Source organism: Megascapheus bottae, chromosome 12 (genome assembly GCF_031878675.1).
Source record: "Megascapheus bottae isolate mThoBot1 chromosome 12, mThoBot2.hap1, whole genome shotgun sequence".
NCBI lineage: Eukaryota > Metazoa > Chordata > Mammalia > Rodentia > Geomyidae > Megascapheus > Megascapheus bottae.
Genome location: NC_143520.1, coordinates 54,464,727 through 54,479,356, shown reverse-complemented (window position 1 = coordinate 54,479,356; position 14,630 = coordinate 54,464,727). Strand labels below are relative to the sequence as shown.

The 14,630-nt window shown below is 47.4% G+C and overlaps 1 protein-coding gene across 6 annotated transcripts in view; it reads left to right on the top strand.

Annotated features, from left to right (window-relative positions):
- Bin1 (bridging integrator 1) overlaps positions 1-14,630 on the top strand; it is a 59,975-nt gene that overhangs the window by 23,742 nt on the left and 21,603 nt on the right. For all 6 annotated transcript variants that reach the window (XM_090342980.1, XM_090342981.1, XM_090342982.1 and 3 more), the window contains exons 2-4: positions 7,751-7,831; positions 14,069-14,123; positions 14,242-14,336. In XM_090342980.1, coding sequence (XP_090199106.1) covers positions 7,751-7,831; positions 14,069-14,123; positions 14,242-14,336 — 231 coding nt within the window. The remainder of the gene's footprint in view (positions 1-7,750; positions 7,832-14,068; positions 14,124-14,241; positions 14,337-14,630) is intronic.

The following is a 14,630-nucleotide window of genomic DNA, read 5'->3' as shown; positions in this document are numbered from 1 at the left end:
TATCTCCAAGCTCCTAGAGCTGATCAACCACTTTGGCAAAGTAACAGAATACAAAACTAACCCACAAAAATCAGTAGCCTTTCTGTATGCCAACAATGTACAGAAAGGGAAATCGTGACAATAAACTACATTTGCGATAGCATTAAAAAAAAAAGAAAAACCAGGGGCTGGGAGTTTGGCCTAGTGGTTAAAGTGCTTGCCTAGCATGCATGAAGACCCGGGTTCGATTCCTCGGTACCACATACATAGAAAAAAGCCGGAAGTGGTGCTGAGGCTCAAGTGGTAGAGCTCTAGCCTTGAGAAAGTCCAAGGACAGTGCTCAGGCCCTGAGCTCAAGCCCATGACTGGCAAAACAAACAAACAAACAAACAAACAAAACCAAGCCCTAGTAATTGACTTAACCAAAGACATAAAGGATCTTGATAGTGAAAACCAAAAATTTGAAGAAAGAAATCAAAGAGGACACCAGGAAATGGAAAGATCTTCCATATTCATAGATAGATAGAATTAATATTGTGAAAGTGGCCATGCTGCCAGAAATGATACACAAATCCATTGCAATCCCCATCAAAATCCTTATGATGTTCTTTACCGAGATAGAGAAAATAATCCCAAACTTCATGTGGAACAGCAAAAAACCTATAATAGCCAAAGCAAAGGAAATGCAATTCAGAACGACGCTGAGATTCCATCTCATCCAGGTAATATTGGCCAACATTGTGAATTTGAACAACAAATGTTGGTGGGAATGTGGGGAGAAAGGCACCCTACTGCACTGTTGGGAGGAATGTAAATCAGTACTACCACTTTTGACAGCAGTCTGAGGGTTCCTAAAAAACAAAACAAAACAGACCATTCCTATAACTCAGCCATACCACTCCTGGGCATTGACCCTGAGCATCCATCATGAGCCCGGATATGACAAGGACACCTGCTCATCCATCTTCATTGCTGCACTGTTCACAATAGTCAGGATATGAAACAACCCAGATGCCCCAGAGTAGAGGAGTGGATCCATAAAGTGTGGTACCTGTATACAATGGAACTTTTCATAACCATTAGAAAGAATAAAATAATGTCATTTCAGGGAAATGGATAGAACTAGGACAAATCATGTTAAGTGAGTTAAGCCAAGCTCAGAGAGACAAACAGTGCATATTCTCTTGGATATGTGGAAGTAAGATTTAAAATGCACTGGGATATGATACAGGATTCTACACAGTGAGACCAAAAGAGGATATTCTTAAGAGAGAAACACAGAAGAGTAATGCCTAAATGCCTCTTCATATTTACATAAAATAATATACTGCAATGAACTCCAAGATATGGAAATAAGAGACTTCTTTCCCCTTCCCTTTTTTGACGACTCTGTCTTCTATACCTATGTATGGTGTAGTCAAGAGTACATCTTCAAAAAGGTTGTGGGGAGGATACAGAACTTGAGGGGAAAAAGGGCGAAAAGTGTAGCAGTGCAGCTCATTGGACATTGATGAAAATGAACTATCCAGCTTGTGGGTGGAGATGGGAGGGAGGGACTGGGAGAGAATGAGGGAACAGAAGACACTAGGAAAAAAAATATACACATTATCTGACCCACTAACTCTAGTACTTTTGTACGCTACCTCTACAATAATAAGGAAGAAAATTATTAAAATAAAATTATATATATATATATATATTTTTGCCAGTCCTGGGCTTGAGCTCAGGGCCTGAGCACTGTCCTTGGACTTTCTCAAGGCTAGAGCTCTACCACTTGAGCCTCAGCATCACTTCTGGCTTTTTTTCAGTGCATGTAGTACTGAGGAATCGAACCCGGGTCTTTGTGCATGCTAGGCAAGCACTCTACCAGTAGGCCAAACTCCCGGCCCCAAAATAAAATTATATTTAAAAAAGTCACTTCCCATTAGATCTGGTCCCAGCCCCGTCTGATGGGGAAATGATGTAATGATGTGTGTGTGTGTGTGTGTGTGTGTGTGTGTGTGTGTGTGTGTGTGTGTATGAAGGGTTTGGGAGCTCATATAGGAAAACATCAGAGTGTGAGAGGTACTGGTCTGTTGGCCTTCTGCACTTTTTCCTCTGAGGTCAGGGCCCAGGGAAAATCTGACTGGTGCCTTGCTGTGGCCTTTGCTTGCTTGCTGTTCCATCTCAGTGCCTCAGTGCTCTCTGTGAAGCTGTGAGGGCTCAAGAGCGTGAAGGCTCAAGAGCATGTATCCTGCCGCTGTGGTCCCCCAACCACAGCCTCAGCTAGCAGGAAGAATGTGGGGGCAACGCCCTGCTATTGGGCAGGGCTCCCTCCTTCCAGCCCTTCTTTCTGAGGCTGCAGCTGGGAAGGTACCAGAGGAGATGAAGAAGGTGAACACTGAGTGTCTTCTCGGGGGTCTTGGCAGAGGAGTAGTGGGTGCCTGGGAGGGAGGTATGTGTGTGTGTGTGTGTGTGTGTGTGTGTGTGTGCACGCGCGTGCACATGTGTGTGTGTTGTGGGTACGCATGTACCTTGGGGTGCTGAGAACATTGATGAGATGTAGAAGGTCCTCATCTCTGGCTCTAGTGAGCAGACAGAACAAGAGTACCTCATGGGTTAAGGGACTTCCAGCTTTTCTGCCTGGCCTGGATCCTGGGATGAAACTGACTAGGTTTGTGCCTGCTTCCCTCTCAGAAGCTCTTCCCTTCCTGGCTCTTTACTTGACTTGGGGGTTCTGCAGAGGGTTTGTCTGCAAGTGAGTGGTAAGTCTACTGGAGGGGTGGGAAGCCTCGGGGGGTCTGAGGCTTATCCAGGGGAGCCATACAGATATGGGCAGTGCAGTGCTCTCCTGGCTGACCTCCGCCCCTCCCCAGCTCATGGCCAGTCCTGGGCCACCGGTGGCTCTGTGCCCTGATTTGTCTGGACCCACCTGCCATCTGTCCCATGGAGGTGAGGAGGTAGTAATTTGCAGGGCTGGGTCAGGGGGTAGGAAGTGATGTGATTCTTGACCTGGGGTGGCTTTCCTTCTCTTGGGGATGGTGGCTCTGGGATTCAGCTCTGTGGCAAAAACTTGCCATTTTCTGCCTGGGGTTCGAGGGTTGATAGTGGACTCTGGGACCAATGGGGAGTAGGCGACCCCAATGCCTCTGGGTGACACGGGAGGCCAGAAAGGGCCTCCAGGGCATGTGGGACCCTCCCATCAAGGCCCTGCTGAGCACCAAGAGACACTGCTGTGTTTGAGAACTGTCTGCCTACCAGGGGACTCTCTCATTCTGCAGCTGCAGAGAGCTTCTAGAGCTGGCCAAGTGGGTGGTCATTGTCAGGTACTTCAGTTCCACTCACTTCTGGCCTTGGGCTGAGGATGTGGGGACAGGAAGCTGATATGAGGTGACAGTGAGTGGCTGATAAGGCTGCATAGACTGTTGGCTCCTGTTTGGCTGCCTCCCCCTCCCTCTCCTCTCCTTCCCTCTCTGCTGTCTGGGCCTCCTGTGCTCACACACCCTGACACTCATTGTCTGCCCCACCTCAGAAGCTCCACTTTGTCTAGTACCGAGTGAGGCTTGGGTGGTTCATTGTGTAATGTTTGAGTACTCTTGGTAGTTTGGGTCTTCCTTCCCTACCCTATATGTAGCCCTGGACAGAGGGTATTACCTTCTCCAACTCCTGTTCATGCTTCAAAGCCCAATTCAGTGTGGGCATCCAGGTTAGGTGGCTCACCTGTTTTCCTAGCTTCACAGAGACTGAGATCAGGATAACAGGAACACAGGCCAGCCTGGAAAAAAATAGTTCATGAGATTCCCTCTCAACAGGGAAAGCTAGGCACGATCATGCATACCTCTCATGTCAGCTACAGTGGGAAACATAAAAATTGTCTGATTGAGTTCCAAGGCACAGGCCCAGGGGAAAAAAAAAAGCAATGCCCTAGCTCAGTATAACCAGTGCTCAAAAGGGATGTTTAGCAAGTGTAAAGTCCCTAGTTCAGATGCTAGTACTGAAACGACAAAAATCAAGAACAATTCTGTTGCCTGTTCCTCTGCTACACCAAGCCCTTCTTGGACTCTCAGTTTTCTGCTTCCTCCAGTGGTTGGTCTGTCTGTCTGTGAGTTCAGCACTGTGGCACCCTCTCATTTGCGTTGAATGGATGGGATGGATAGACCTCATATGCATGCAGAGGGTCATGTTTATGTGCACCTGTGCAGGCATGCAAGTATATCTGTTGGCGAAGACTGTAGTAGAGCAGGAGAGAACAGCCTTGTGCCCCAACACCAGGATGAAGACAGGTGCTTGTGTGGCTATCCAGCATTTTGGGGCCAGAGAGGGGACAGCATGGGACCAAAGGTGCCAGGGTGGTGAGAAAGATCTCTCCTAACAGCCAAGTTATGGCAGGAATCTCATATAAATGGTATACACCGGAAGCTGTCCTTGATCAAGGTGACGGGTAATTTTTAGTCCCTGCTTCTGACTTGGGATGCCCTCTGTAAGCCACACTGGGATTCCTTGAGCACAGCCATGTGCCCTGCTTCCTGCTTTATGAGGTGGGGGAATGTAGTCAGGTGGAAATTGGGTGACCTTCCCAGGACCAGGCCATGCTGTAGTTGACTACAGCATTGCCTGTTGCCCGTCTCAGTGCTTGGGGAACCTCATTGTGAGGCTGCGAGGGCACAGGAGTATACATCCTGTCTCTGCTGTCACTATAGACATAACATCATGACGTTACTGATAGTTGCTCCTCAGTACTTGCCTTCACATTAGCGTACACCACATACCTTCTCTTCCGTCCTTCACTTGCTTTCAGCCATTTGAAATTTCCCCCATGTGCCTTGGGTCTCTTTGGTTTGAGCTGCTATTTCCTCCAGGAGGTCTTCCCTGACCGCCCCAGTTGTATACAGTCTCCATTCTGGCTCTGTCTCCAGCAGAAATGTCCAAGGCTGGCACAGAGCAGGTGCTTAGTGAGAGATGCTTATGAGGACTGGCCTTCTCTGGGGGCCAGAGAAGGTGTGATAGGGCAGTGCTAGCCCATGTGAGCGCGGTCCACAGAGCCTAGAGTCCTGATGTGGTTCTGGGTTTGTAAAGTTGGCATTGTAGGAGGGGCTTTTAAAGGGAGGCTATGTCTGAGGATATGCCTCTGGACATGGGCAGCTGCTGGTTGCTACTGAGAATGGGAGTCCCTGGCCTGCCTTGTCTTTCAGTCTCTCCCTCCCTCTCTCTTTTCAAATCTGTCTCCCATGTAGAGTATTCTGGGTAGGATGGAGCAGACCTGGGACACAAGATCAAGGAAGAGCTGCTGGGGCCAGCCCTTTGTTCAGGGCTTCCTCTTAGTCCCTTAGTCCAGCTCCCACTGTTTTCTAGGTCTTCTGGACTTAGGTCTCCCTCTCTGCCCTTACCTCCCCCCTCAGCTGAAGAGGACATCTGTGGATATCAGAGAGCCTGGGCAGAGCATGTAGTATAAGTATGTGTGCCTATGTATGCACATGGGCACATGTGTGCATGCAACGTTGTGAGAACCAAAGAGTGGTCTTATGGAAGAATGACTAGGTTGGCTGGGCCCTGTCATCTCTAACAGGCCACACAGGGTCATCAGCTAATTCCTGATGGCCCTGGGCAGGCTGAACTGCCCTCACTGCTTTCCTTGGTCTAGAATGGCTACTGCCAGCTCTGGGCTTATACTGTGCATGTTTGTGGGATCCTGGGCCCCAGGCCAGGTAACAGAGTCATGTGGTGATATAGGGACACCCCTGTCTGGCCCCTCTTCTGCTCAGCCGACTCTTCAGCTGCTGGAGTGGACCCTCCCACCCCAGGGTGCAGTGTGATGTTAACAGCAAGGGCTCTGGTCTTCACACTGTCTACTGGTATTGGACTTGGAGCTGTCTTGAACCTGCTGCTTTTTTGCTGAAGGCTAAGCCCTGGGTGAGGGTGAGAACATGTGCTGTCTTCACATGTTCTGTGCTAGTATGAGGGAACACTCCAGGCTGGGCGACTTATAAAGAAAATGGTGTTACCTAGCATTCCATTACTATAACATATATTTGAGATCATCAACTCATAAGACTTTTAAGAGGAAAGGTTTACTTGGCTCATCGACTTGGTGGTTTTAGCCCTTGGTTATTTGGTCCATGACTTCTAGGCCTGGGATGAGGAGCCACCAGAGGATAGTGTGGTAGAGGAAAGCTGGGACTCAAACACAAGGTCTTAAGGTTTATATACTTATTTATTTATTTATTTATTTATTTATTTATTTATTTATTTATTTATTTTGCCAGGCCTGGGCCTTGAACTCAGGCCTGAAAATTTGGGGATTTCTGAAATCCTTGGGATTTTTCAAGGCTAGAGCTTTACCATTTGAGCCTCAGCACCACTTCTGGCTTTTTCTACATATGTTGTACTGAGGAATTGACCCCAGGTCTTCATGCATGCTAGGCAAGCACTCTACCACTAGGCCAAACTCCAGGCTCCGGTCTTGAGTTTTTGCTCCTACCTGCTTCTCTACAATTTGAACCACACCTCCACTTGTTGCTTTTTGCTACTGAATTGGAGACAAGTGTCTCACTGATTTTTCTGTCAAGGGTGGCTAGAAATCTTCATCCTTAGATCTTAGTCTCCTGAGTAGCAAGGGTTATAGCTGTAAGATGCTGGAGCCTGGCATATGTGTCTACCTTATAACATGTGGGGAGCAAAAGGAGAAAGGAAGAGTAGTAAAGAAAGAAAGGTAACAACCCCGATGGCATAGCTTCTTTTTCTTTTAGTTTCTACTTCTTTCTTTTTCTTTTTAAAATTTTTTTTCATATATTTTTATTGTAATTAATAGAAGGGTTATATTATATTCAACAGGTAGAAGGTGCATTACTTCACAAACATAGATACCCTTTTTCATGTCTTGGTCACCATTTCCCTCCCCACCCCCACCCCTTTTGCAAATAACCAACTAAACATATATACAATGTATCAGATAACAAGGTGAAATACTGTAACAATATGAGATAACCAAGGAACAGCAAAAAGAGATGAAAGATAACATAGTGTATTAAGGACAACATATAGATTCACTTTATTCACCCATTAAATAATTAGAACATAAGAAAGTTTCACACAAAAAGAGCAAGTTTATTGGAAAGTAGTAAAAGATCTTTGAGAGGCCCCCAGGCAGAGTCTGTAGGAGTTCTTCTGGAGGATAGTTTTTATGGTATGGAGCTTCTTTCCTGTCTCCTTCTGTGGGCTTCTAGTGGTCTGCAGGCTAGCAGTTATTTACATAAGCTATATTATATTGTATACTGTTAGCATTCTAGAGATGATTTAAAGTCTATTGAAGGATACGTGTAAGTTCTATACATATACTAAGGCATTTTATGGAGGAGACTTGAACATTTACAGATTTTGGTGTCTGACAGAGGTGGGTCCTGGGACCAACCTGATAGGGGTAACAAAACACTTTTATCTATCTGTCTGTGAACCCCACTGTTGTGGTGATGAACCCACTCTCAAGATGATCATATTAATTTATTCACAAGGGCAGGGCTCTCTTGATTGTCTTCTCCATCATGCCCCATTCCTCTGAACTCCCAGAAGACTGGCAGCAAAGACTGAGTTTCCATCACAGGAACAGTGGGAAACACACTGAGACCATGGCCCCTGCCTTGGGGATCACAGCAGCTGGGAGACCTTTAGCTAGTTCAGTGTCCTGGGTGGGGTGATGGAAGCCACACCCCAGACAATGCTCTGTGATGTTGGGGACTGAATCTTCTTTCACTGGGCCACTTTGCTTTCCAAGGTAACTCTTTCTCTGCTTTGTCAGGTCCTTCAGAAACTGGGGAAGGCGGATGAGACAAAGGATGAGCAGTTTGAACAGTGTGTCCAGAACTTTAACAAGCAGCTGGTAAGTGTGGGTGAACCTTGGCTTTGGGGCACTTGTAAGCTGGCAGGTGGAGAATGTGGAGTAGGAGGGCTCAGAAGAGAGGATCAACTTAGATTGGTGAGGTGGCAGAGATTCCCTGGAGGCGGGACCACCTGTCAGGGTATAAGGGGGAGCTTTGGGAAGATCTGGGAAGAGTGATGGGGAGGGAAGGGTTGGCTGATGATATGATCAGATTCTGGAGAAGCTTGCGTATTAAGGCGAAGTGGAAGCCACAGAAGCTTCTTGCTAGGGGAGTGGCATCTTCAGGGTTTGGAGTAGGGGCTGAGCAGGCTGAATTTGATTTGGGCATATGCTGAGCTCTTGGAAGAGGAACCTCAAGGTAGGCTGAGCCATTCTGTAAATAGCATGTGGACACCTCCATCCAACTCTGAATGTGGCCATACCATTGTTCCCTCATTTTTCTGTCGTTTGTGCCAGTCCTGAGGCTTGAACTCTGGACTTGAGCATTGTCCTGAGCTTTTGTGCCCAAGGCCAGTGCGACAGCTCCATTTCTGGCTTTTTTTCCTGATTAATTGGAGATAAGAATCTCACAGACATTCCTGCCTGGGCTGGCTTTGAACCATAACACTGAGCTTTGAGTTCTCTGAATAGCTTAGGATTACTGGAATGCGCCACGAGTGCCCAGTCATTGTTCTTGTTGGAAGCAGTTGAGACTTGCAGAAGTAGGTAATCCATGCAAGGCTTCCAGCTTTGGAAGTAGATTCAGTATCCAATTGTGTGCTCCTAAAGTCTAGAAAGGACTACCAGAGTATTCTTACAGAGGCCTGCTTCACAGACGTGGGGGTCAGTGACAGGAAGTGTAGTCAGCAGTCTGGGGACAGTGGTTAGATACAAGAGAAGGAAGTCCCTGAATATCTTGACTGGGCTGCCTCTGAAGACCTCCTGTCACCCATCCAGAGATAGGTTAAGTTTAGAATAAGCCACTTCTGTGCTTGCATCTGAGCACAGTGGGGCGGGGGCGGGGTAGGGAGGAGATAATGTGGTAATTCACTTCTTGCTGAGGATGCCAAGATGTTGTGGGGAGGGAGAAGAGAGCATGGCTCCATGGCATCTGCAGGCCAGTCACAATTGAGTGACAATTGGGGATATGGCCAGAGAAGAAGGCCACTAGGAATGGGGTTGGGAAGAGGAGGTAAGATCAGGGTCTAACTTCAAGAGAGTCTTCTCTGAAGAAGAAATAAGAATGGCCTAGACACATGAAGAAATGCTCAACATCTCTGGTCATAAAAGAAATACAAATCAAAACAACTCTAAGATTCTACCTCACTCCAGTTAGAATGGCCAGGATCAAGAAATCTAATAACAACAGATGCTGGAGGGGATGTGGCCAGGAGGGATCACTACTACACTGTTGGTGGGAGTGTAAACTTGTTCAACGACTATGGAAAGCAGTATGGCAGTTCCTCAAAAGACTAAACATAGAACTCCCCTATGACCCAGCAATTCCACTACTTGGCATTTACCCAATCATCCAGAAACAAGGACGCACTAAATCCACTAGCACAATGATGCTCATTGAAGCACTATTTACCATAGTAAAGATAAGGAACCAACCCAGATGCCCCTCAGTTGATGAGTGGATCAACAAGATGTGGTATTTATACACAATGGAATTCTATGCTGCTGTCAGAAAGAATGACATTGCCCCATTTGTAAGGAAATGGAAAGACTTAGAAAAAATCATATTAAGTGAAGTAAGCCAGACTCAGAGGAACATAGGCTCAATGGTTTCCCTCGTTTGTCATAATCAGTAGAAACCTTGGGCTCTCCTAGCAGAGATTTACAATAGAGCAAAACCTAGATACATAAGGCCATATAGTATGACGCTAAATGAAAGGACCTCAGGTTATAGAAACAAAAGCCATATAATGAGTGATTATTGTCCTTAATGTACTACGTTATCTCTCATCTCTTTTGCTGATCCTTGGTTATCTCATATTGTTACAGTATTTCACCTTGTTATCTGATATATTATATATATGCTTATTTGGTTTTTTGAAATCGTATAAGGAAGAGGGAAAAACAAGATGAGGGGTGGGGGCGGGGTGAGGGAAATGGGGACCAAGGCATGAGAAAGGGTATCAATGTTTGTGAAGCAATGTACCTTCTATCTAGTGAATGTAACCCTTCCATTAATTACAATAAAGATATGTGGAAAAAAGAAAAAAAAAAAGATCAGGGTCCAAGCACTGACAGGATTGGGTCAGGGTGGGTCTCTGGTACTGTCTGTTGAACGGCCTAGCTCAGGCCTTCCTGGAAGCCATGTTGGTTTTCCAGATTGGCTAAGCTTTTGCTCCTAAAGCCCCCAGGATCCCAGGCTAATGGGGCGGTGCAGGTCTGCTTCCGCTTTTTTCCAAGCCCATTTGGGTCTCTGCTTACCCATGGCACCTTGGCTGTTGAATGAAGACCCAATCCTAAGTCCTGACAGCTTAGGGGCAAGGGCCTGTGCTGGAACTAGGGGAGGAGATGTCTTTGCCGCTTCTCCCACTAGGAAGGTAGTGATTGGTATCTAGGGAGGTGCAACAGAGTGTGAAGATCCTGCTGAGCTTGGTCTTCTCTGACATCACACCAGACCCTCACTAACCACTAAGGGCCAAGTTGAGCCCAAAATCTCCATCCCCAGCTGGGCTCTGCAGGGGTGGTGGGGCTTAGAAACCAAGGAGCTTCCGTAGAATGGTTTCTTTAGTCCTTTGATAGGACAGTTTTCAAGCCATCATAGGGCTCTGTAGTAGTTAGCTCACTACTGCCCTTCAGGAGCAGCTGGATGCTATCCCATATAGAGAATGGCTGTGTGTACGTCGGGGGTGTGGCTTAGAGGCCCAGCTGTAGCTGGCGCAGGGCTGGCAGAGCTCTGTCGGGGTGACTGCTCCAGTATCTGCATGCCACGTGCCTGGTGGTGTTGGGGAAGCACAAGGGGCCCTGGTACGGCCTGCAGCTGGGTGAATGCACAGTCTACTTTGTGTGGGTGGAACCATGGGGTGGTGCTGATGGGGTAGTCAGGTTGAGGAAGGCTTGGCAGGGAGAGGAACTGGATGTGGGAGATTCTCTGACATCAGCACATACCCTAGTATCACATCTCAACCAACCATGCATTCAACTGGTAGACTGGAGGGACTGTGTCAGGAGTGCCCTTCTCAAGGAGTTGGAGTGTGGTCCAGCTAGAGGAACAAAAGTGTCAGATCAAGAGTTCCAGTCCTAGTCTTGAAAAAAAAAAAGTATATCCTTGTTGAGTGTCTGTAGCTTTTATCTGTAATGCCAGATACTCAGGAGGCTGAGATCTGAGGATCACAATTCAGAGCCAGCCTATGCAGAAAATACTATGAGAATTTTATCTACAATTAGCCACCAAAAAGCTGGAAGTAGAGCTGTGGCTCAAGTGGTAGAGTGACAGCTTGGAGCACGAAAAGCTAATGGATAGCACTCAGGTCCTGAGTTCAAGTTCCCTAACCTGTGTACACACACACACACACACACACACACACACACCCATGAATGCCTTTCTTGCAAGGTCTGACTTGCATTCCCTGCTGAATTAAGTCTGAATATGCCTAGATGGACAGTTTTCTTCTTCCTTTAACCTTTAATCAGTGAGCCTGCAGATTAGATATTCATAGACTTAGATAGATTAAATATTCATAGGCTTGTATTTGACTAGAGTTGTATACTACATGGTTCATTTTTCTTTATTTGAATTCTGAGAACTCAATAAATTACCCACTGAAGGTAGGTGATGGGGGGGCTGGTGGGGTGGGGAGAACAGCAAAGGCATTTGTAAAACAGTAAAAAAATACCACAAATGTAAGCACCGCAGTGTAGTAGCTATTTCCACAGAAATTACATTATATTGGGTATTGAATAATCTATAATAATGTCAAGTATTGGGCAGAGCATGTGTATGGGTTCTATGCAACATAAAGCCATGTTAAATGAGGACTCCATATTTGGGCATTTGTTTGGGCTCCAGGGCAGATCTTCGTTCATCCCAAATGACAGGTGTCCACTTGGAAACCCAAAGGTGTTTCAATTAATCAATTAATTAATTAATTAATTAGGATTTGGGGATACTTGTTCCTGTTTAACAATGTTATCTTTAAGTAGTTGTACAAGACGATTTCAATTCAGCATGCTAATTTAGGAGTACAATGTTTCTTTTTTGGGGTCAGTTATTGGGCTTGAACTCTAGGTGTGAGTGCTTTCCCTGAGCTCTTCAGCTGAAGGCTTGTACTCTACTAGAGCCACAGCGCCACTTGTGGGGTTTTCTGTTGGTTAATTGGAGATGAGTCTCAGGGACTTTAGTGCCTGGGTTGGCTTTGAAACTTGATCCTCAGATCTCAGCTTTACGAGTAGCTAGGGTTACAGATGTGAGCCTCTAGAGCCTGGCTGCAATGATTCTTGTTCAATACCATCCCTTCCATCATTTTCCCCTGTCTGTGCCAATCTTACCCATCCCCTCAAGTTACCTGGTTCCATTCACTATTGTATTTGCTCATCCCGCCTCTCCATTTGTCCCTATTAGACAAAAGCACGTTTCAGCTCCCTAGTATTCATTTTGTTGAACTGTCAGTTAAGTGTTCAAAGGAGTTACAGCATTGGAATCCACCCCTGCATACACTATACTTCAGTCGGTTTGATTGTGTACATATGCATATCTGGAGGTGTTTTAGAGAGGGCTTTCTTTGTTCCTTGTATTCCGTATCTTTATATGCTGTTCTGAAACCCTCACTGCCAGGTGTCCCCACTGAAATGTGGGAGTATTTGTCACAATAGACAGCTCTTTAGATCTGGGGGTGGGGCATGCTGTTACCCATTCAGCAAACTGCACTTGCTTTCCAAGGCCCTGATACTGGAGGGTGTCCCTGATTTTCTGGGTCCCTGTGTGTTTCTGAATTAGTCCTTGGCCCTCTTGGTTTCCTCCCTTATCAGGTGGAGATTGCAAGGTGAAGGCAGCACCCATCTAGAGTTTAGGACAGGACAGAGAGCAGGGCCAGGTGAGGAGGGAGGGAGTGTTGGGGAGGAGGGGGGAGAGCTGTGGCAGTGTTTAGAGGAGAGGGTAGGAAAGTGGCCAGTCCCTGCTTGCCTTCCCTGGAGATGACCTGTTTGGGTGGGGGCTTGTCTCCTTCTGCTGTTGCTCTGTAGGGGAGATAGGTAGAATGGGACTGTAGCCAGTGCTAGGCCACTGTCTCCCTACCCTGTCCTCCATGATAATCTGGCTGGTGGCTGGTGGCTGGTGGCTGGTGAGGGAGACCAGAAAGGTGGCTGAACAGCCAAGACCAGCCATTCCCTCTCAGACCCTTGTGGAGCTCTTCTTCTGAGAGCAGCATTTGAAGGGCTGTGGCCTGGGCCTTCATCTGCGTCTTCCTGGGTCCAATCACCCCAGCTGACAGTCACCAAGGCTCAGAAAAAAAAAACAACAAAAAAAAAACAACCATTTACTTGCTTCCAACCATTTGCATGCTTCCCCCTTCATGACTCCTGACCCCTCCATTTCTCTGGGCTGACAGTCTTGTATCTTGTTTGTTTTACTTGTACCAGAAGGTAGCCTGTTTCTGTGGCATCACGGGCACTGGGACTTGAGGCCTGGCCCAAAGCTTCCAGAGGTCTCTGGGGCCACTTTTTGGCATAGGGGGTCCCACCATTTACCCACTCCGTCTTTGAGTCTTGTCTTCTGGTCTCCCATACCTACATCCTCCCTCACCTGGGTGGAGGTCTACCACATCTGTTCGGGGGAACTTTCTGTCCCTTCTGCCCTGGGCCTCTGCTCCTGGCCAACACCTGACCATGGGGAGTGAGGTACCTAGTGTCCATGCACCCAGCTTTGTCATGCTTTTGTATATCTCAATCACTTGTCCACTGCTGTCTGAGGGAAGGTCCTGCTGTGCACATGCGCAGCATTCATTGTACCCCAAGAGTACCAGCCAGGGCACAAAAGGCTGCCCTCCTGCTGTTCTCACAGTGTGAGCATGTGACTGATAAACTGGGGTTCGGGGCTCCTGAGGAGGAAGTAAGAGCTCAGCACAAGTCTGTGCCCAGAGCTATTGTCCCTGAGGTGAGCTATGGTAGGTAGCTTGTGGGGAGGACAGCGGGAACAGTGACTGCTGTCAGGAGAGCAGCGGATTTGTCATGCAGGAATGACAGGAAGGAAAAGGTCAGGGTCTGGGACCCTTCAGGCTCTCATCTGGTCCTGATCTTTCTCTGCAGACTGAGGGCACCCGGCTGCAGAAGGACCTCAGGACCTACCTGGCGTCGGTGAAAGGTAAGGGGCAGGCAAGGGGAGCCCGTACAAGATGCTGATGGATGCAGAGCTGCAAGAGGGCCATGCTCACAGGGTGATGGTGGGGAGAGGCCACATAGATCTTTTTTCTGTCCCTCAGCCATGCATGAGGCCTCTAAGAAGCTGAATGAGTGCCTGCAGGAAGTGTATGAGCCCGACTGGCCTGGCAGGGATGAGGCAAACAAGATCGCTGAGGTGAGTGTAGGGAGATGGTCATGGCTTTTCCCAGAGGGCTCCTTGTGGCTTTGGCGTTCGGTCCCCCCCCGCGCCTCAACTTTGTGACAAATTTCCAGTTCTCACGAGCTGTGAGTACGATGGCAAGTCCTCGTCTCTCTCTGAGGTTCACGCTCCTCCTTATAGTCTCATGCTGCCGAGTGAGACAGTGGATTATGGCCGTCTCTATGTGTGATGGCTGTGGGTCACAGAGTCTCCCGTATTGAATGCATCGGTCCTGGATGCATTTGAGCCTCACTGTTACTCCCAGGAGCA